The sequence below is a fragment of the Pongo abelii genome, chromosome 5 (assembly GCF_028885655.2).
Source record: "Pongo abelii isolate AG06213 chromosome 5, NHGRI_mPonAbe1-v2.0_pri, whole genome shotgun sequence".
Classification (NCBI taxonomy): domain Eukaryota; kingdom Metazoa; phylum Chordata; class Mammalia; order Primates; family Hominidae; genus Pongo; species Pongo abelii.
The window spans coordinates 88,322,886-88,343,730 of record NC_071990.2 but is presented as its reverse complement, the minus strand read 5'-3'; the positions used below and the strand labels follow the sequence as shown (position 1 = coordinate 88,343,730).

The following is a 20,845-nucleotide window of genomic DNA, read 5'->3' as shown; positions in this document are numbered from 1 at the left end:
TGGGGAAAAGTCTTTCCCATGCTGTTCTCACGATAGTGAATAAGTCTTATGAAATCTGATGGTTTTATAAAGAGGAGTTCCCCTGCACAAGCTCTCTCTCTTTGCCTGCTACCATCCATGTAAGATGTGACTTGTTCCTCCTTGCCTTCCACCATGATTGTGAGGCCTCCCCAGTCATGTGGGACTGTGAGTCCATTAAACCTCTTTCTTTTGTAAATTGCCCAGTCTCGCCTATGTCTTTATCAGCGGTGTGAGAACAGACTAATACAGTAAATTGGTACCAGTAGAGTGGGACACTGCTGAAAAGATACCCAAAAATGTGGAAGTGACTTTGGAACTGGATGACAGGCAGAGGTTGGAACACTTTGGAGGGCTCAGAAGACAGGAAAATGTGGGAAAGTTTGGAACTACCTAGAGACTTATTGAATGTCTTTGACCAAAATGCTGATAATGATATGGACAATGAAACAGGCTGAGGGGGTCTCAGATGGAGATGACAAACTTGCTGGAAACTGGAGCAAAGGTGACTCTTGTTATGTTTTAGCAAAGAGACTGGCGGCATTTTGCCCTTGCCCCAGAGATTTGCGGAACTTTGAACTTGAGTGAGATGATTTTGGGTATCTTGAGGAACAAATTTCTAAGCAGCAAAGCATTCAAGAGGTGACTTGAGTGCTGTTAAAGGCATTCCCTTTTATGAGGGAAGCAGGGCATAAAAGTTTGGAAAATTTGCAGCCTGACAATGAGATAGAAAAGAAAATCCCATTTCTGAGGAGAAATTCAAGTCAGCTGCAGAAATTTCCGTGTAAGTAACAAAGAGCCAAATGTTAATCCCCAAAACAAAGGGGAAAATATCTCCAGGGCATGTCAGAGGTCTTCGTGGCAGCCCCTCCCATCACAAGCCTGGAGACTTAGGAGAAAAAGTGATTTCATGGGCTGGGCCCAGAGTCCCCGTGCTGTGTGCAGCTTAGGAAGTTGGTGCTGTGTCCTAGCCACTCCAGCTGTGGCTGAAAAGGGCCAACACAAAGTTCGGGCCATGACTTCAGAGAGTGCAAGCCCCAAGCCCTGGCAGCTTCCACATCGTGTTGAGCCTGTGAGTGCACAGAAGAACTGGGGTTTGGGAACCTCCGTCTAGATTTCAGAAGATGTATGGAAAAGCCTGGGTGTCCAGGCAGAAGTTTGCTGTAGGGGCGGGGTCCTCATGGAGAACCTCTGCTAGGACAGTGTGAAAGGGAAATGTGGGGTTGGAGTCCCCACACAGAGTCCTTACTGGGGCACTGCCTAGTGGAGCTGTGAGAAGAGGGCTACCATCCTCTACACCCCAGAATGGTAGATCCACCGACAGCTTGCACCGTGTGCCTGGAAAAGCTGCAGACACTTAACACCAGCCCATGAAGGCAGCCAGGAGGGAGGCTGTAACCTGCAAAGCCACAGGGGTGAAGCTGCCAAAGACCATGGGAACCCACCTCTTTCATCAGCATGACCTGGATGTGAGAAATGGAATCAAAGGAGATCATCTGGAGCTGTAAGATTTGACTACCTCGCTGGATTTCAGATTTACATGGGGCCTGTAACTCCTTTGTTTTGGCCAATTTCTCCCATTTGGAATGGCTGTATTTACCCAATGCCTGTACCCCCATTGTATCTAGGAAGTAACTAACTTGCTTTTGATTCTACAGGCTCATAGGCAGAAGGGACTTGCCTTGTCTTGGATGAGACTTTGGACTGTGGACTATTGAGTTAATGCTGAAATGAGTTAAGACTTTGGGGGACTGTTGGGAAGGCATGATTGGTTTTGAAATGTGAGGACATGTGATTTGGGAGGGGCCAGGGACAGAATGATATGGTTTGGCTGTGTCCCCACCCAAATCTCATCTTGAATTCCCAAGTGCTGTAGGAGGGACCTGTTGGGTGGTATTTGAATCATGGGAGCAAGTCTTTCCTGTGCTGTTCTCATAGTGAATAAGTCTCATGAGATCTGATGGTTTTATAAAGAGGAGTTCCCCTGTACAAGCTCTCTCACTTTGCCTGCTGCCATCCATGTAAGATGTGACTTGCTCCTCCTTGCCTTCCACCATGATTGTGAGGCCTCCCCAGCCAAGTGGAACTATGAGTCCATTAAACTTCTTTCTTTTGTAAATTGCCCAGTCTCAGGTGTGTCTTTATCAGCAGCATGAGAACAGACTAATACAGTCAATATTAAAGAATCATACTTGCCTTTATGTAGAAACATAGTTAATTAACTTTAGTTGCCAAGGTCTAGGAAAATGTTAGTATTTATTTGTTGTCAAGAGCAGCTTGACAAATCAGTTAGGAAACAGTCCACTAAAAACTTCAAATCATTTTATACAAAATGTAAGAGTCAGGCTGGGTGTGGTGGCTCATGCCTGTAATCCCAGCACTTTGGGAGGCTAAGGCAGGTAGATCACTTGAGGTCAGGAGTTCCAGACCAGCCTGGCCAATATGGTACCCTGTGTCTACTAAAAATACAAATTAGCCAGGTGTGGTGGCACACCTCATGTAGTCCCAGCTACTTGAGATGCTGAGGCAGGAGAATCACTTGAACCTGGGAGGTGGAGGTTGCAGTGAGCCAAGATTTTGTCACTGCACTCCAGCCTGGATGACAGAGCTAGACTCCTTCTCAAAAAAATAAAAATTAGAAAAATCAAAATGTAAGAGTCAAAATATATTGTTACTACAAAGTCTACAAATTCTGTAAAAATTTACATTATAAACCTATAATTTTCTACTGAGTAAAGATATAAAGAGATTAAGTACATAGATAGATATGATCACTCTTTTCATAAAGCTTATATTTTACCTGAAGAGGTAATATACAAAATCACTGTAAAACTATAAAACACTATAAAAATTATTAAGTAAAAATATTAAAGTATGTGAAGGAATATGTTCAATATAGTACTCAGAGAGTTGTAGAGGCTTATCATTAACAGTTATCTTAACAATCTATTATTGGCAGTTTTCTTTTCATCCTATTTCACTGGCAAAACTTATTGTTTTTACCTTATCGAGTACCGTAGTCAGGTGCTCCTTACAAGACAAAGATTGGAACAGTTCTATGCACAATAGAGATGATACTGCATGAGGAAGCAATCGGTGGATGATAATAGGAGATGTGGCTATTCCAAAAATGAGTATTAGTGGAAATTCATGGAGATGTTGACTAGTTTTGAAAGAAAGACACAAAAGTGAAATTTATTTAGCAAATATATTTCAATACATCATATTTCAACATAAGACAAACTTTATTTTAATGCTTACTTTATAAGACACTGTTAAGGATTATCATTGCAAACACTAAAATTTTCTAAGTCTTTCACTTTCTTCTATTAAACAGAGAAATAATTACTTTCCAGACAGTCTAGCTCTGAAATCAATCTCTTAATAAATCCTCTCGTTTTATAAACAAGAACAGAGAGGTCCAGAAAGTTTTCCCAAAGATTATACCATCTTTTTTCTTTCTTCTTTTTTTTTCAGATGGAGTCCTGCTCTGTCGCCCAGGCTGGAGTGCAGTGGTGCAATCTCGGCTCACTGCAACCTCCACCTCCTGGGTTCAAGCGATTCTCCTGCCTCAGCCTCCCAAGTAGCTGGGACTACAGGCACGTGCCACCATGCCTAATTTTTTAATCTTAGTGGAGATGGGGTTTTACCATATTGGTCAGGCTGGTCTCAAACTCCTGACTTCATGTGATCCACCCACTTCGGCCTCCCAAAGTGCTGGGATTACAGGCGTGAGCCACCATGCCCAGGCCAAAGATTATACAATCTTAAGTGTTACAAGAGATGTTAGATACCATTCCATTTAATCTCTCATTCAAAGTTTGAGCCCTATCTATAGTCTTCCTCACTTTTGATGGCTAAGGTAGTCATTAAGTCTAAGCTCCAAAAAAAAGTACAGCTTTTCTGTCACTATTTTGTACTGTGTACTTTCCCAGCATGCTAAGCAGTTCAGTGTCAGCATTAAGAAAAGTCCTAGGATCTGGGCTGAGTGCAATGGTTCATACAAGTCCTAGGATCTGGGCTGGGTGTGATGGTTCATGTCTGTAATCCCAGCACTTTGGGAGACTGAGGCAGGCAGATCTCTTGAGGCCAGGAGTTTGAGACCAGCCTGGGCGACACAGCAAAACCCCATCTCTACAAAAAATACAAAAATTAGCCAGGCATGGTGGTGTGTGCCTATAGTCCTAGCTACTTGGGGACCTGAGAAGGGAGGACTGCTTAAGCCCAGGAGGTGGAGGGTGCAGTGAGCCAAGATCATGTCACTGCGCTCTAGCCTGGGTGACAGAGCCAGACCCTGTCTCAAAAAAAAAAAAAAAAAAAAGAAAAGTCCTAGGATATAGAACTCTTAGAATCAATGAGGGAAAAAAGATCCTATCAAAGTAGAAATTTAAAGTATATTAGTAAATTAGCCGGGTGTGGTGGCTCATGTCTGTAATCCTAGCACTTTGGGAGGCCCCAAAGAGCACTAAGGAAGGCAGATCACCTGAGGTCAGGAGTTTGAGACCAGCCTGGCTAACATGGTGAAACCCTGTCTCTACTAAAAATACAAAAATTAGCTAGGCGTGGCAGCGGGCACCTGTAATCCCAGCTACTCGGGAGGCTGAGGCATGAGAACTGCTTGAACCCGGGAGGCGGAGGTGGCAGGGAGTTGAGAAGGCGCCACCGCACTCCAGCCTGGGGGATAGAGCGAGACTCTGTCTCCGAAAAAAATAAAAATAAAAATAAAGTATACTAGTAAATTATTTAACACAATATATAGCTTTAGGCAAATGTAGCTATAACTATTAAAACAAGTTGACATATAGAAGAGGCCAAAATAAATTCCATCCCAAAAAATACACCATGGAAAATGCATGTCACTGGATTTTAAAATAAGAGTTCATTATTTCAATTCTGAGTCTCACATGATTGCTTTGAAGATGCAATGCAATTGTGAAAATAGTTTCTCAATAGAAATATTATATAAATGCAAGATAATGTTATTTAGAAGACACTTTTGCTTAGTAAAACTATATGCAACTCAGAGCATCTAAGGATGGATGGGTATCAGAAAATAAGACCTAATAAAAATCTCAACTTGGCCAGGCATGGTGGCTCACTCCTGTAATCCCAGCACTTCGGGAGGCCAGGAGTTTGAGAACAGCCTGGCCAACATGGTGAAACTCTGTTTCTACTAAAAATACAAAAATTAGCCAGGTGTGGTGGTGGGCACCTGTAATCCCAGCTACTCAGGAGGCTGAGGCAGAAGAATTGCTTGAACCCAGGAGGCGGAGGCTGCAGTGAGCCGAGATCGTACCACTGCACTCCAGCCTGGGCAACAGAGCAAAACTCCATCTCAAAAAAAAAAGAAAAAAACAAAAACAACAAACTCAACCTGGAGTAGTTTATCTATTTAATGGGTGAGTAAGAGACAGTCAATCTTGGTGAGATAAACCATATTTAATACTATCTTACCATGTCAATTTAAAACTGGCTAAATGTGCCTTTGATTCTCATTCTTGGCTCAAAAAGCAAATGGAAAATCTGATAAGAAGTCTTTGAATATTCAATTATAAAGAATTTGAATACTTTGATTTTTATCCAGTTGGTATTAAAATGAAGATTATACTTTTCAAGTTAAAAGTAATATTTTCTTAAAACGGGAGTTTTTCATAAAAGCCAGGTGATACACCATCTACCTGCTGATAATTATGAAGTCTTGTAGTACTTTTGTGGCAAAGCTTTCCATATCCTTCAAGATAACGACAACAGGAGGAGACTGCCATTGGCTAGAAGTAGTCCTTTTTTTGCTTAGCATTTTTGGGTCCGTCTTCTTTTAAGCCATTGCAGAAATAAAGAGTTAAAGGTAAGCCTTACCACTCAAACAATGTTATAATGCCACATGTTGACATATCTCTCTTTAAATTTCACAATAACACTGTTTTTCTTCTACCACATGATAAATAGAAACTCAGGTTACTAGAATCTTGCTGTGTCTGACATGGGAATGATAACCAAGAAGAAAAAGGTTCAGTAAAAATCTATAACTCGTATGAAATATTTATATTTTCTGCTAAGGAAATGACAGAAAAAAACATGGAAATTTTCTACACAATTGATTTTTCTGTTGGTAGAAAGTTATATTCTGCTTTGCTTTACAGTGAGAACTAGTATTTTTAATAAAAAAAATAATGAATTAGTAGTACTTGCTACTCTGCCACTGTGAAATTTCAAGCCTGAAATGGATCATCTGGTCCAATCTCAATTTTTAAAAAGGTATCTGACATAAACCAAAAGTAGCATTTGATCTGGAAAGTCTAAAATTGTGGAGCAAATAAGGTATTATGGTAAGTATTAGACATAGTTTAGTCCCTATATAAAGCAAAATGAAACTTCACTTACGATGATTTCAGCAAAAATGTTGATTGGAAAATGTAACCACAGTATTTTTTTCCCATACTGTCTGGCTACACAGCACCATAACCTAAAACTATGGTTTTATGACGCAGTTACCTAGCGTTAACCTAGGTGATCATTTTTCACCAGACTGTCATAGTAGAATGGAACTTCTTTTTACTTATCTGTTTGTCTAACATACTTTACTTAAAGAATACTGATTCCCTAAGAACTCTAAACATAAAACAAATTAGATTTTAGAAAATACATGATTATTCTTCATTAAACTAAGTTGACAGTGGATACTAGCAGCATGGTTCTATTGGACAAAGCAACATTGAGGAACCTAAGAGATAATATATTAAAGTTATAGTTACTGTCACAGAGACGGAACATGCAACAGAAGCAATTCCTGATGCTCTGTTTTTGTCATTAGAGGACATTCTCTAACAAATAATATGTCCTTGTAAAAACCTAAGCACTTACCAGGAATTAGGCTGCATACTAATAAAAGAACATTTTAAAATTCGAGTAGCATTAGAAAAAATAAATAGCTACTTTTAAATTAACACTAGTGCTGCAGAAACATATCCTTGTTAGATCAAAACAGTACTGTCTAATATTATTCCAAGACACATCAATCATATGTCAATTTCCTGGGAGAAAATTGTCAGTTTATATCTACCTGTGTGACAGTCATATACCAACTGGAAAGTGAATCCATTGAATAATGTGTCTTTCTTTGGGTGACCTGAACACTTTCCTCCTCTTTGGATTTTATATCTACACAGCAGTCCATCAACTGTGAGACCAACTTTTGCAAAAAATGTTTCATATCTGCGGAATATAAAAAGTAAGAAAGCTTATCTCTGCCTCTTCTAAAAATAAAATCAAAGCTCTTGAAACTTCTTGCTCAGTGTATTACTTTTTTTCATAGAATGTGTTTTTTTATACTTACCATCAATATAGCTAATATAACATTTAACATATTAACTACTGATGCTCATTAGTACCTTCATTAATTCAGACTAAGACTAAACCAAAGCTTATGTATATTATCTTTTTTTTTTTTTTTTTTTTTTTTTTGAGATGGAGTCTCGCTCTGTCGCCCAGGCTGGAGTACAGTGGCAGGATCTCGGCTCAATACAACCTCTGCCTCCCGGGTTCAAGCAATTCTCCTGCCTCAAGCCTCCCCCGTAGCTGGGATTACAAGCGCGTGCCACCATGCCCAGCTAATTTTTGTATTTTTTAGTAGAGACGGGGTTTTGCCATGTTGGCCAGGCTGGTCTCGAACTCCTCACCTCATGATCTGCCTGCCTCGGCCTCCCAAAGTGCTGGGATTACAGGCATGAACCACTGCTCCCAGCCACTTATGTATATTATCCATAATAAAAAGGTCACAGAAGCAAATGTGTAGATCTGCAAACTATAAATTTTAGGAATATGTATTTAAATTACACAGGAAAATAAACAGTTTTCAAGGTCCCTAAGAAAAATCAAGTGTCATATGAATTATTTTACTGATTATAAATCTTTCATATAGCCATTTTTAAAGATGCCTTTAAGGGCTTTTACTTAATTTCAATCAGTTTATGAATATGAAAGCAATATAGCACATAAATCTCTTTTATCAATCTAAATCCAAACAAATTTTACTATATTAGGGCCAGGCATGGTGACTCAAGATGTAATCCCAGCACTTTGGGAAGCCGAGGCAGGAGGATTGTTTGAGCCCAGGAGTTCAAGACCAGTCTGGATAACACAGCAAGACCCAATCTCTACAAACAACAACAGCAACAACAAAACCCCACAATGTAGCTGAGGTAGCTGAGCGTAATGGCATGCACCTGTAGTCCTAGGTACTGGGGAAGCTGAGGTGGGATAACTGCTTGAGGCCAGGAGTTCAAGCTGCACTGAGCTATGATCATGCTACTGTAGTACAGCCTAGGCAACAGAGTGAGACCCTGTCTCAAAAGAAAAAAAAAAAAAGCTTTTTAATATATTAGTGTGAACACTCTTTATGATTTCATGGGTTCACATGCTCAGGATTAGCTCTGTCAGTGGACTATTTTTCACGATGGTGGCTTTTCAAAGTGGGACAATAAGATGATTTATGGCTGAAACATGAGCCCATGTGGTCTACTCTTTTGAGCTGAACAAGAGCTCCTCATTCCCCAATTCTCAGCTTCTGTCCTAAGTCTTTCTACTTATTAAACGTTTCACTGGGTTAAAGAACGCATCTCACAAAATGCCTGGACTGCTACCAGCAGTTAAGCTGATAGGGCAGAAATGGGTCAAGAATAAAGACAGCAAAAGGAGGCAGAGTTCTGTAATAGTCACAATTACTCTGAGAGCCCCCAAACCTTACCCTGCCCAAAACATAGCACTGTGTTCTTTCCACCAAAAAAAGGGATAAAGAAAGCCTGAAAAAGAGAGAAAAGGATGAAAGAAGTCTGTAACATCTCACCAAGGTTATTATGGCATTTATATTTTACCTGGACAATCTTTAGCTTGCAATGAGATTACATATGGTGTGACATTATTCTGAAGGGCCTCTGTTAGACTTCTGAATGTCAAATCATGATCTGTGACATTCACACCTATGAGATAATAATATATCAATATTACATCACCATTTTTATTAATAATAATTTAATGACAAAAGCTATTTAACATATCAAGCGAACAAGTAAAAACATTTAAAAAATGATTAATAACAGAAACCAAGGAAATATACTATATAAATGGGATATCCATTAACAATAGCTATCCAAAGGCATACACTATATTTGTCAGGAAAGATATTTTGCACAATTCCTCTTTCAAACAAATTACTGGGAGGTGCACTTGAAAACTTCTTTCTTTTTGAGACAGAATCTCGCTCTGTCATCCAGGCTGGAGTGCGGCAGCTCAATCTCGGCTCACTGCATCCTTCGCCTCCCAAGTTCAGGTGATTCTCCTGCCTCAGCCTCCTGAGTAGCTGGAATTACAGGCATGTGCCACCACACCAGCTAATTTTTGTAGTTTTAGTAGAGACATGGTTTCACCACGTTGGCCAGGCTGGTCTCAAACTCCCGACCTCAAGTGATCCACCCGCCTCAGCCTCCCGACATGCTGGGATTACAGGCGTGAGCCACTGTGCCCAGCCGACCCTTGAAAACATCTTAGAAGGAAATTAAAACTGGCCAGGTGCAGTAGCTCACACCCATAATCCCAGCACTTTGGGAGGATCACTTGAAGCCAGGAGTTCAAGACCGGCCTGGCAAACATGGTGAGACCCTGTCTCTATAAAAATTTTAAAAAAGTAAAACTATGGGTTCTTTTGGTATTTATAGAATCCCTGGTTTTCATTTCTGCAAATCAGAGTTTCAGGGCACTGCATACAGTTATCAAATTTTTGAGTGAAAAATTTCCCACTACTTTGGAAAAAAATTCTGTTAACTGGTATCTTCCCTAACATAACCATCTGTTATTTCTAGAAAGTCATTTGGTGCTTAGGCAGATAGCAGCCGCAGCCACTTTCAAACTGCTTAAGAGTTACAGTTGCAAAACTTTCACTGCTTGGAAGAAAAAGAAAAATTTCAGAATCATCCATGCCAGCAATAATAAACCATTTTTTTTTCCTAGGCGAGCCAAAGAATAAAAATATTAGCAGACTATTTTTTAAATGGATATTGAAAATAGAAAATATCAAAATGATTCCTAGCATGCATTATAGTCTATGATTATAATAATGCATCCCTGAACAAATTTAGAAGTTCAGTAAAACACTGGGTTATCTTGTCTTTCACTGACTGGCTATAAGCTATTTATTAATAACATTATATTCACTATATTTATATTATAAAACAATGAACTTGTCTATCACAAACAAGATAATCAACAATGTGTTTAACTAGAAAAATGTTCCCCTCAGACCATGATTTTAAAACACTCTTTCCATTAGCTTGGTACAAGTGGGCCATCACTGGGCCTCAGTTTTTCACCAAATGGGAGAGTTTTTAGATGTTGCATTGTAAAGCTGGTCCACAGCATAATAAAAATCATTCCCTTGAGTCTTATTAGTGTGGTCCTGGGACTATGGGCATCAGCTGGTACCCTGTTAGAAATGTAAAATTTCAGGCCCCACCCCAGACCCATTAACCAAAATCTACATTTTAATACAATCCCTGGAGGTTATTTATGGATACACTGAAGTTGAGAATTAATTCCTTATCTCAGAGCTAACTAGCATAACAAATCTTGAATAAATTGAAAGAGAAATTAAGAGCATGTTTGGAACCCAAATAAATTCAACTTTGTTTTCAAAGGGAATGAAGAAAATTTGCTAATATTCCAAAGAAATTTTTTCCATTGTGCTGGAATCCAAATGTTTGGTAAAGATGAGATATTAATGATGGATGTTTAAGTACTTAAGAAATTTACAACCTGCAATTTGAAAGCAATTTATGTGCAATTCATCCAAACACCTCCTTGCAGGTAATTAATATGAATATAATGAAACAATCTAAGATGGAAAAACTATGCACAGGAAAATAAAATTAAGGTCATAGAGTAATTCCATTGAAGATACGACTAAAAAAAGTATGAAAACCAAATCTACTAACACTGGTAGTTTCTTTATTACCAAATCTCATATACTCTTGTAATGTATCTACAAAGAAAGAGTAAAACAAATATATTTTCCCTTCCGACCAAAAGTTGGGGAGAACATTAGCTAGATAAATTCCTTTTAATTTACAAACATATGATCATCTGTAAAGATAAGGAATTTTTATTGGTTTTTGAAAATATGTAAAATAAACTATGGTTGGTTTAATTGTATAAATAAAAGAGACAAAACAGGCTCATCAAAACAGGTCCTTACACTATTCTCAACAATAAAAAAAAAATTTAAAAACAAAATACACAGACATGCATGCATGAACAAACATATGCATATATACCAAGAACAAGAGCAGCAGTTGGAATTTCTCTGAGTTTTATTTGACCGCCCAAGTCTCTTGAATTCTTCTGGAATCCAGAATGTGATTTTTGCAGAAATTCAATCAGACTGTCAAACAAGTTTTTATTTAATTCCTCTTGTAGTCGCTACAAAGAACACACAAAAACTTATTATTATTAGAAATAATAATCTGATGTCTTTCCTGGTTGTGGAAAGAAAATTGTCATGGATACAATGATGTAAAATGATCAAAAGATGAACCTAATTAAAAAATGTTTTTTCCTTAAATCTCTAGTAATTAGTGCTCTGGGTTCCCCCATTAAAAATTCCCTCTCAAGCCTGGTCAGCATAGTGAGATCTCATCTTTACAGATAAAAGACAAATTAGCTGGGTGTGGTGGTGCACGTCTGTGGTCCCAGCTACTAGGGAAGCTGAGGTGAGAGGGTCACTTGAGTCTGGGAGGTCAAGGCTGCAGTAAGCTATGATCATGCCACTGCACGCCAGCCTGGGTGACAGAGCAAGACCTTGTCTCAAAAAAAAAAAAAATTATATATATATATATATAAAATATATTATATATAAATATATATGATTTAATGTCTCATATATATATAACATTAAAGGGTTTGGATTTTGTCCTATGGGGAGCACCATTGAAGGGATGTGAAGTAAAGACATAATTGGATCAGGGTTAAGAAGGGTTAATCTGGCAACAGGGCTGGAGGGGTTGCCTGGAATTGGGCTGCATTTGCCTTGAAGAGGGTCTTTTCTAATTTGACCAATGGTGTCAGGGATGCCAGTTAGGAGGATATTGTAACCATCCAGATTCAGAAATGAAGACGGCCTAAACCGGAAACCACAAATTCAAATACCTTGAAGGATCACATGGAATACGTGAATGAGCAAAGCCACTAGGTATAAATCAGTAAGGACTGGTAGGCGGCAGTAATAAACTGGAAAGTATATAACCTTCCAAAAGGCAATTAAACCAAAAACTACAACACTGTGTTGGCCAAAAAAAAAAAAAAGTTGTCAGCCTAAAATGCTGGCCCTAGAGCTACCAATTTGCTATAGTGAAGAAATGTTTCAGAGCTGGAATATAAAGATGAGAAAGTGAAGGAGTTTAGAAACAGCTTGATTTCACCGTTGTATACCTGAAAGGATAATTTAAGAGCGTCAACATTTGAAAGCTCCTTGCCTTAACAGCTATCATAAACATCTGTTCCACTCACAAGAAATATGAGTTTTTTTTGTTTTTGTTTTTGAGACAAGGTCTCTCTCTGCTGCCCAGGCTGGAGTGCAGTGGTACTATCTCGGCTCACAGCAACCTCCACCTCCCAGGCTCAAGTTATCCTCCCAACTTAGCCTCCTGAGTAGCTGGAATTACAAGTGCACACCATCATGCCCAGCTAGTTTTTGTAGCTTTTGTAGAGACAGGGTTTCACCAAGTTGCCCAGGCTGGATTATGGTTGTTTTTTTAAGGATATACAGGCTATGCTTGACCAATACTTCCTATATTTCATCAATACTCTTGTAAACTGGTGGAAAGGAAGATGAGACGCAACAAAAATAAGACTTAGGGTGTTACAGAAAAGTTATTACAAAAAAGTATTCACCTCATTTTCAGATTTCATCTGCTGCCATATCAACTGATAAGTTTCGAATCGAAGCTTACTGTCCTCAGGCTCATTTTTCCCTTTCTTAAAATAGTCGTCTAAAAACAGAAAGAAATAAGTCAGTTTCTTTTTTCATTAATAGTATAAGTTATACATCTTATGTGCAAAGTTACACAGTAAGTGATAGAAGTGGAATTTTTTTTTTTTTTTTTTTTTTGATATGGAGTATCACTCTGTCGACCAGGCTAGAGTGCAGTGGCATGATGTTGGCTCAGTGCAATCTCCGCCTCCCAGGTTCAAGTGATTCTCTCCTGCCTCAGCCTCCCGAGTAGCTGTGACTACAGGTGCGTGCCACCACGCCCACTCAATTTTGTATCTTTAGTACAGATGGGGTTTCACCATGTTGGCCAGGCTGGTCTCAAACTCCTGACCTCAAGTGATCTGCCCGCCTTGGCCTCCCAAAGTACTGGGATTACAAGTGTGAGCCACCTTGCCTGGCCTTAATTTTTTTTATATTCATCAAAAACATATATTTGGGGACAGGTAACATTCAATATCCTCTGCATTTAATTTTTTTAATAATCTTTTATTTTTACCATATTTATTGTATATTTAAGATTAAAAATGTCAATCTTTACTGTATTTCCATCATTTGCTTTTGAATTTCTAACAGTTTTTATTAAGTGGTTTTTTTAATTTGAGTTATATACATTTAATAATGTTTTCGTTATTTGCTGTTATTCTACAACCTTGTATACTTTGTTTCACACATTTGCTTTGAACTCTTCTCTATGGAATGACTTACTACTACTATTCTTATATTTTTCCACTGACATAGTTTAGTCCAGTCTTTCATTTATTGTCTGTATATTTTTATATCCTTTTTGAATGTTTTCTCCAAATGGTTAGCTATTTGTGAAAATACCATTTATTGCACTGGCTTTCAAACTTTTCAAACTATGATCCACATTAAGGAATACACTTTACATCATAACCTAACACATATACACATGAACAAAAACTAAAGTCACAAAAAACAACACTCACCCTTATTATGTAATAGCAAATGTTTTCTTTCCTGTTTTATATATACTCATAGTCCACTAAATTGATTTCATAACTCACATATAAATTATGACATTTGGTTTGAAAAACCCTCCTTTATTGTACAATCCATCCTTCTCCCACTGATTTGACATGCCCTTATAGTCTAAATACTTATATATACTTTGAACTATGTTTGAACTTTTTATTTTGTTCTACTGAATCCAACTCTATTCCCCTACCAGTCCTGAACTGTTTTAATTATTATGGCTTTGTATGTTGTACATTTTATCAAATACATTCAGGTCTTCCTCCCACTGCCCCCAAACATTGTTATTCTCTTTCAAAAAAATTTAAGCCACTTCTTCAAATTAATTTTACAGTAATCCTGTCACGTCTCAAAACTAGTTGTACTGGTATTTGACTAGATAAAATCAAATCCATAGACTGATTTGGGGAAAAATCCCATCTTTAATATGTTAAAAAATCCCCAACCTCAATATCGCAGGTCTCTTTTTTTAATCAAATATTTTAGATTCCTTATAGTTTTCTACTTTGCCTCATATTTCTTGTTGTTTACTGCTACATATTTTATTGTAACTGGAGTGTTCATGTTAAATTTCTGCTGCTAATAATCTACCACCAAGCTTTAATGTTAACTGATAGTTTAGAATATAAATTCACTTCATGTTAAGGAACTTCTCTCCTAATCACAGTTAACTCAGAGTTTTTAGCAACTATTGATTTTTAATTTTATCAAAAGCCTTAGAATACAGTGAAGTCATCGTATGGTAAAGTGGCAGACAAGGTTATAGAATTAAAATGCCAACAAAAAGAGAAAGCAAGGAGACACTATTATTATTATTACTATTATTTGAGACAGGGTCTCGCTCTGTTGCCCAGGCTGGAGTGCAGTGGTGAGATCTCAGCTTACTGCACCTCCCAGGTCCAAGTGATTCTCCTGCCTCAGCCTCCCAAGTAGCTGGGACTAGAGGCGCCCACGACCACGTCTGGCTAATTATTATATTTTTAGCAGAGACGGGGTTTCACCATATTGGCCAGGCTGGTCTTGAACACCTGACCTCAAGTGATCTGCCCACCTTGGCCTCCCAAAGTGCTGGTATTACAGGCATGCATCACCCCACCCAGCCAGAGGACACTATTATTAAGAGACAAAGCAGGCCAGCGTGGTGGCACATGCCTGTAATCCCAGCACTTTGGGAGGCCAAGGTGGGCGGTTCTTTAGCTCAGGAGTTGGAGACCAGCCTGGCCAACATGGTGAAATCCCGTCTCTGCTAAAAATACAAAAATTAGCCAGGCGTGGTGGCATACACCTGTAGTTCCAGGTACTCGGGAGGCTGAGGCAGGACAATCACCTGAACCTGGGAGGCAGAGGTTGCAGTGAGCTGAAATTGTGCCACTACACTCCAGCCTGGGCGACAGAGCAAAACCCTGCCTCAAAATAAATAAATAAATAAATAATAAAAAAAAAAGAGACAAAGCAGAACAACGTAGCTTTAAAAAGAACAAAAATAGTCAGTTTACATTAATAGGTAAAATCATAGTATAACGTGAAAGTGGCAAATCAAGATACAATTTTTATGTGCAGAATAATGCTGCATCAAAATACACATGAAAAACCTCTTAGAAACTGGGAAACACAGCAGTAGGATACTTTAAACTGTTACCATGACTTCTCTCAGTCTGTTACAGATCAGGTAGGTAAATTTAAAAACTACACTGAAGAATATAAGCTCTCACTGTTGCCAGGTTTCTACCTGCCTCGGCTCCTATTCACAGTGCTATACTTCAGTGTGGGTATCTCCTACAGTGCCAATGCTGCTGCCAGTCTCTCTCTCTCCAGTTCCTATCCAGTTGTTTTGCTGGATATGCAGTCATCCACAGAATACTGAGGAGAGGGAGAGTTACTAGTCTTAATTACGCGCCCAAGTGTCCTCAGTCAGGGGACAGATGGTGGGCAAAATGCAGAGCAACTTCCTACTTTTTCAGTCAATCTGTTTCAACAACTGAAGCCAGTGAAGGCAAATGTTAAAGTCTGGGTATGTTTCCTCATTCCTGCTCCATCTGCCTTATAATCAGGGTCAATTCCTCAAAGATTTTCATATTATAACACTATCTGTTGGTCTTACAGCCACATAATGAAAAAAAAAAAAAAGCCTAGCAAACTTCTAAAGCAAAGTTCAAATCATACAATTATACACATCAGGTTTACTAGTACTACAAACTATAAACCAATCCTAATAAGTTGTAGCTTAAATTCAATACAAAAAGTTCTAAGTAGAAACTTGGCCTTATATAATGAGAGGCAGTATTAAGCTATGGTTAAATCATGAGCTCTGGAATCAGACAGGTTGGGTTCAAATCCTAGCTCTATCATTTACTAACATTATAACATTGAGAAAGTTATATGTCTAAGTATCCTTATATATTTCAATGGTGATAATACATTCCTTGTAGTTTACTGAGGGGATTAATCAAATTAATACATATAAAATGATTGAAACGGTCTGGGTCTATAATCCCAGCGCTTTGGGAGGCCAAGGCAGGTGGACTGCTTGAGCTCAGGATTTGAGACCAGCCTGGACAACAAAGTGAGATCTCACCTTAAAAAAAAATAAATACATTAGCAAGCAAGGTGACATGAGCCTGTAGTCCTAGCTGAGGCTAAGGCATGAGGATTCCCTGAGCCCAGGAGCTCAAGTTTGCAGGGGACTATGATTGTGCCACTGCACTCCAGCCTGGGTGACAGAGTGAGATCTTGTCTCAGAAAACAAAACAAAACAGTCTGGCATACTGTAAACACCCAAGAAATATTAACAACTGTATTAGTTATAATTACATTGGTGATGATATTAGATGTCACTGCATGCTATGTGTCCCTAATGATAATGGGGGAACAAGTCTTGAATTTTCTCTGACCTACTTCTAGTAAGTTGAGCAATCTGCAACATTAAAGAAATGTGTGGCCAGGCATGGTGACTCACCCCTGTAATCCCAGTACTTTGGGAGGCCAAGGTGGGAGGATCACTTGAACTCAGGAGTTCAGGACCAGCCTGGGCAACATAGTAAGATCCCATCGCTATTTAAAAAAAAAAATTATACGTGTGTGTGTGTGTGTGTGTGTGTGTATATCATTACTTTAAAAAAATCCTATTCTATATATTCAAGTTATCCATTTATTTCCTTAGTCAAACAGTGGCATAGTTCATTTTTTCTTTTTTCAATTCAAAACTGGTACATGGGTATGCTTAATTCCATATTATAATTTTTCCACTGGAATAAATTTTCACAGTGCTGAATATGGAATGTATATACTCAATAACCCCGTGAGGAGCTTTTGAAAAATTCTGACACTTAGGCCCCACTCTTGAGATTCTAATTCAATTGATCCGGGTTAGGGTCTTAGCATTGGCACAGGTTGAGCATCTCTAATCCAAAAATCTGAAACCCTCGAGAATCTGAAACTTTTTGAGTACCAACATGATGCCACAAGTGGAAAATTCCATATCTGACCTCAAGTGACAGGTCGCAGTCAAAACACAGCCAAAACTTTGTTTCATGCACAATATTATTTAAAATATTATGTAAAATTCGTTTCAGGCTATGTGGTTAAGGTGTATATGAAACATGAATGAATTTTATTTTTAGACTTGGGTCTCATTCCCAAGATTATCTCGTTATATACAGGTATATATTTCAAAATCTGAAAAAATTCCAATAACCAAAACACTTCTGGTCCCAAGATTTGGGATAAGGAACTCTCACCCTGCATTTTTTCAAAGTCCCACAAGTTGGAATTGAATAAGGTCAGTAGATTGTATTAATATCAGTTTCTTAATTGTGACACTGTACTATAGTTATGTAAGATACTACCACTGGGGATAACTGGTCGTAGGGTACTTACTGGTGGAAGAGTATTACGTGTAATTATATGTGCATCTATAATTATATTAAAATAAGACTTTTTCAAAGTTCCCCAAATGATTCTAATGTGAAGCTATGATTGAGAACCAGAGCAATAAATACTTTCTGATAGTAATACTGGATTTGATTGAAGAAGTCAAGTTTTCTTAATTTGATCACTAAACAGGTATCAGGATATAAATGAAAAAAGTGAAGACAGTATCTTTTTTTATTAATTGAATTTTATTGAGGTATAATTTACAAATAATTAAACACAACCATTTTAACAGTTTGACCCAGGTATATACTTACATAACCACTCTTTCAAGAGAGAACATTTCCATCACTCCAGAAAGTTCCCTCTTGCCTTTTTGCAGTTAATTCCCCCTACTTCATCCCAGGAAACCCACTGGGACTTTAAGACAAACTGTGTTGTTTTTGCCTTAAAAAACAAACAAACAAACAGCCGAGCGCAGTGACTCACACCTGTAATCCTAGCATTTTGGAAGGCTGAGGTGGGCAGATCACAAGGCTGGGAGTTCGAGATCAGCCTGGCCAACATAGTGAAACCCCATCTCTACTAAAAAACACAAAAATTAGCCAGGCATTGTGGCGCATGCCTGTAGTCCCAGCTACTCGGGAGACTGAGGCAGGAGAATCGCTTGAACCTGGGAGGCGGAGGTTGCAGTGAGCTGAGATCATGCTGAGAGCTAGACTCCGTCTCAAAAAAAAAACAAAAACAAACAAACAAATTAGGCTGGGCACAGTGGCTCACACCTGTAATCCCAGCACTTTGAGGTCTGAGGCGGGAGGATCACTTGAGCCCTGGATTTCAGGACCAACCTGGGCAACAAAGTGAGACCCTGTCTCTACAAAAAATTTAAAAAAATAATTAGCCAGGCGTGGTGGCGCATGCCTGTAGTCCCAGGTACTTGGGAGGCTGAGGTGGGAGGATCATTTAAGCCCAGGAGTTTTCAAGGCTGCAGTGAGCTATGATCCGGCTACCGAACTGAAGCCTGGGTGACAGACTGAGACCCTGTCTCTAAAATAAATAAACAAAACCAAAAGAAATGTCTTTCCTCTCTTACCCACATGGGTATATGAGTGTGTGAGTATGCATATGTCTGAGTGAGTGATAAAAATCCACTCCTTTAATAACATGAGTATGTGTGTCTATGAGTGATTAAAACTCAATAATTTAACAAATTTGTTTTATGAGATAAAGAGTGATTGAGAACTGTGTGGGACCCCTGTGCTTCCAAGAGATGATGGAGGGTACAAACTGGTAGAAAGGATGTGAAGACTAACAGAGAGGAAATCTGGGCCACTTGGAAATATGTAGCCACTGTGAGAGTAGAAAGTCTTCCGCTACTCAGTCTCAGCTTTTTCCCTTCCCTCAGGCTAGTGAGAGATAGGAGTCTTGGAACACAAACTATAAGGCCAAGGTGGTAACAATCCATGATAACACAAATTTATTCACATGGTATTTATGATAGTCTTACAAAGCTCTACATGTTAGCTCTTAGAGAGATAGAATGAGAATAGGGAGAAATCTTAGTGATAAGCAAGTATAGTTGCTCATTTTACAGATGAAGAGACTTAGGGAAAGGTTAAACAGCAGGGCCAAAGCCATAGAGCTGGTCAGGCCCAGGATCACACTCCAATTCCTTTACTTATAGTCCAGGTGATTCCATAACTTTGTGCTCTAGCAGGTAGAATTACTGTAAGAGATCCAAGACCTTGGGCTTTTTTCTCAGCATGTATCGATGTGCACAGCATTTATCCCTAAGTTAGCAGGTGATTCCATAACTTTGTGCTCTAGCAGGTAGAATTACTGTAAGAGATCCAAGACCTTGGGCTTTTTTCTCAGCATGTATCGATGTGCACAGCATTTATCCCTAAGTTAGAACATGCAATATTCTAACACACATGTTGTTACTAAGCCCTAAGTTCTTATATGTTCCATACAGATAGATGATTGCTTTAATTTACTTTGCCAAGTGTATTCATAAAATGGAATATCACATCAAAATTTTTAAGCATATTTAAGTCTCCCCATGAATATTGTATTTTAACTCAAAAATAATTTTTATACAATTTTCATTAGAAAATACATACAAATTTATAATCATTCTTTCTTAGGTTTTCCTTATGTTACCAATTATCATTTTATTTTCCATACAACATTTCCCCCATCTTTAGAAATCTGGGTTGCCAGTCAGCCTTTATTGTTTTGATTACTTCATCAAGGATCAAAATGTTTCTCTAGCAGAAACTCACTTTTCATTTCTGAAGCTGTAGATAAAAAAACAATGGCAGAGAAGTAATCAAAAAGACAATTTGTTTTAAAGAATAGCAGCATATCCTTTGAAGGAAATTTGCTTCCAACTTACCTTTGGAAGGTGTAATTGGATTCTCTTTTCAATTAGAGCCCTGGGGTGTCCTCTTATCTCTTTGACCAATGCCTTGGAACATAAATGCTACATCAACATGGCAAGTAAGCCAAGCTCAGACAAGAGAATTACTAAATTCAATTAGGGTTAGTTCCTAATAGTTTAAGAAGGCAGGGAATAAAAAATTTAATATTCAGACACCTTACCTATTGGCAGAGAGATCTTTCTCTTTTTGGAGTTTGGCTTAAAAACAAAGCAACCCTATAAAAAGAAAGAAAGACAAAAAGCATAAAGTCAAAGTAGCCAAGGAGCAGAGAAATCTGATTAACCAAATATTTTATGGGTAAGCACTTTTTTAAAAAAGATGGTAGGGGAGAGAACACATTTCTTTCAGGTTCTAAGAAATCACATCACTTCTCTCTGACCTATAGAAGGAAAATTCTAAAACAACAAGGGGGACTATCTACTCTCTCCCCTCCCTCCCATGAAATGCCCATTTTTGATTTTGCTCTTTGACACCTGATCTAAGA

General features: G+C 38.4%; 1 protein-coding gene across 11 annotated transcripts in view; it reads right to left on the bottom strand.

Annotated features, from left to right (window-relative positions):
• ORC3 (origin recognition complex subunit 3) overlaps positions 1-20,845 on the bottom strand; it is an 88,410-nt gene that overhangs the window by 63,606 nt on the left and 3,959 nt on the right. For 9 of the 11 annotated variants that reach the window (XM_054557842.2, XM_063724896.1, XM_024249046.3 and 6 more), the window contains exons 2-8: positions 20,522-20,576; positions 12,955-13,052; positions 11,340-11,484; positions 8,889-8,993; positions 7,079-7,230; positions 5,697-5,830; positions 3,022-3,181 (exon numbers count right to left, since the gene is read on the bottom strand). In XM_054557842.2, coding sequence (XP_054413817.1) covers positions 3,022-3,181; positions 5,697-5,830; positions 7,079-7,230; positions 8,889-8,993; positions 11,340-11,484; positions 12,955-13,052; positions 20,522-20,576 — 849 coding nt within the window. Of the gene's footprint in view, positions 1-3,021; positions 3,182-5,696; positions 5,831-7,078; positions 7,231-8,888; positions 8,994-11,339; positions 11,485-12,954; positions 13,053-20,315; positions 20,403-20,521; positions 20,577-20,845 lie in introns of those variants that run through there. The other 2 variants (XM_063724897.1, XM_054557847.2) reach the window with 2 other exon arrangements.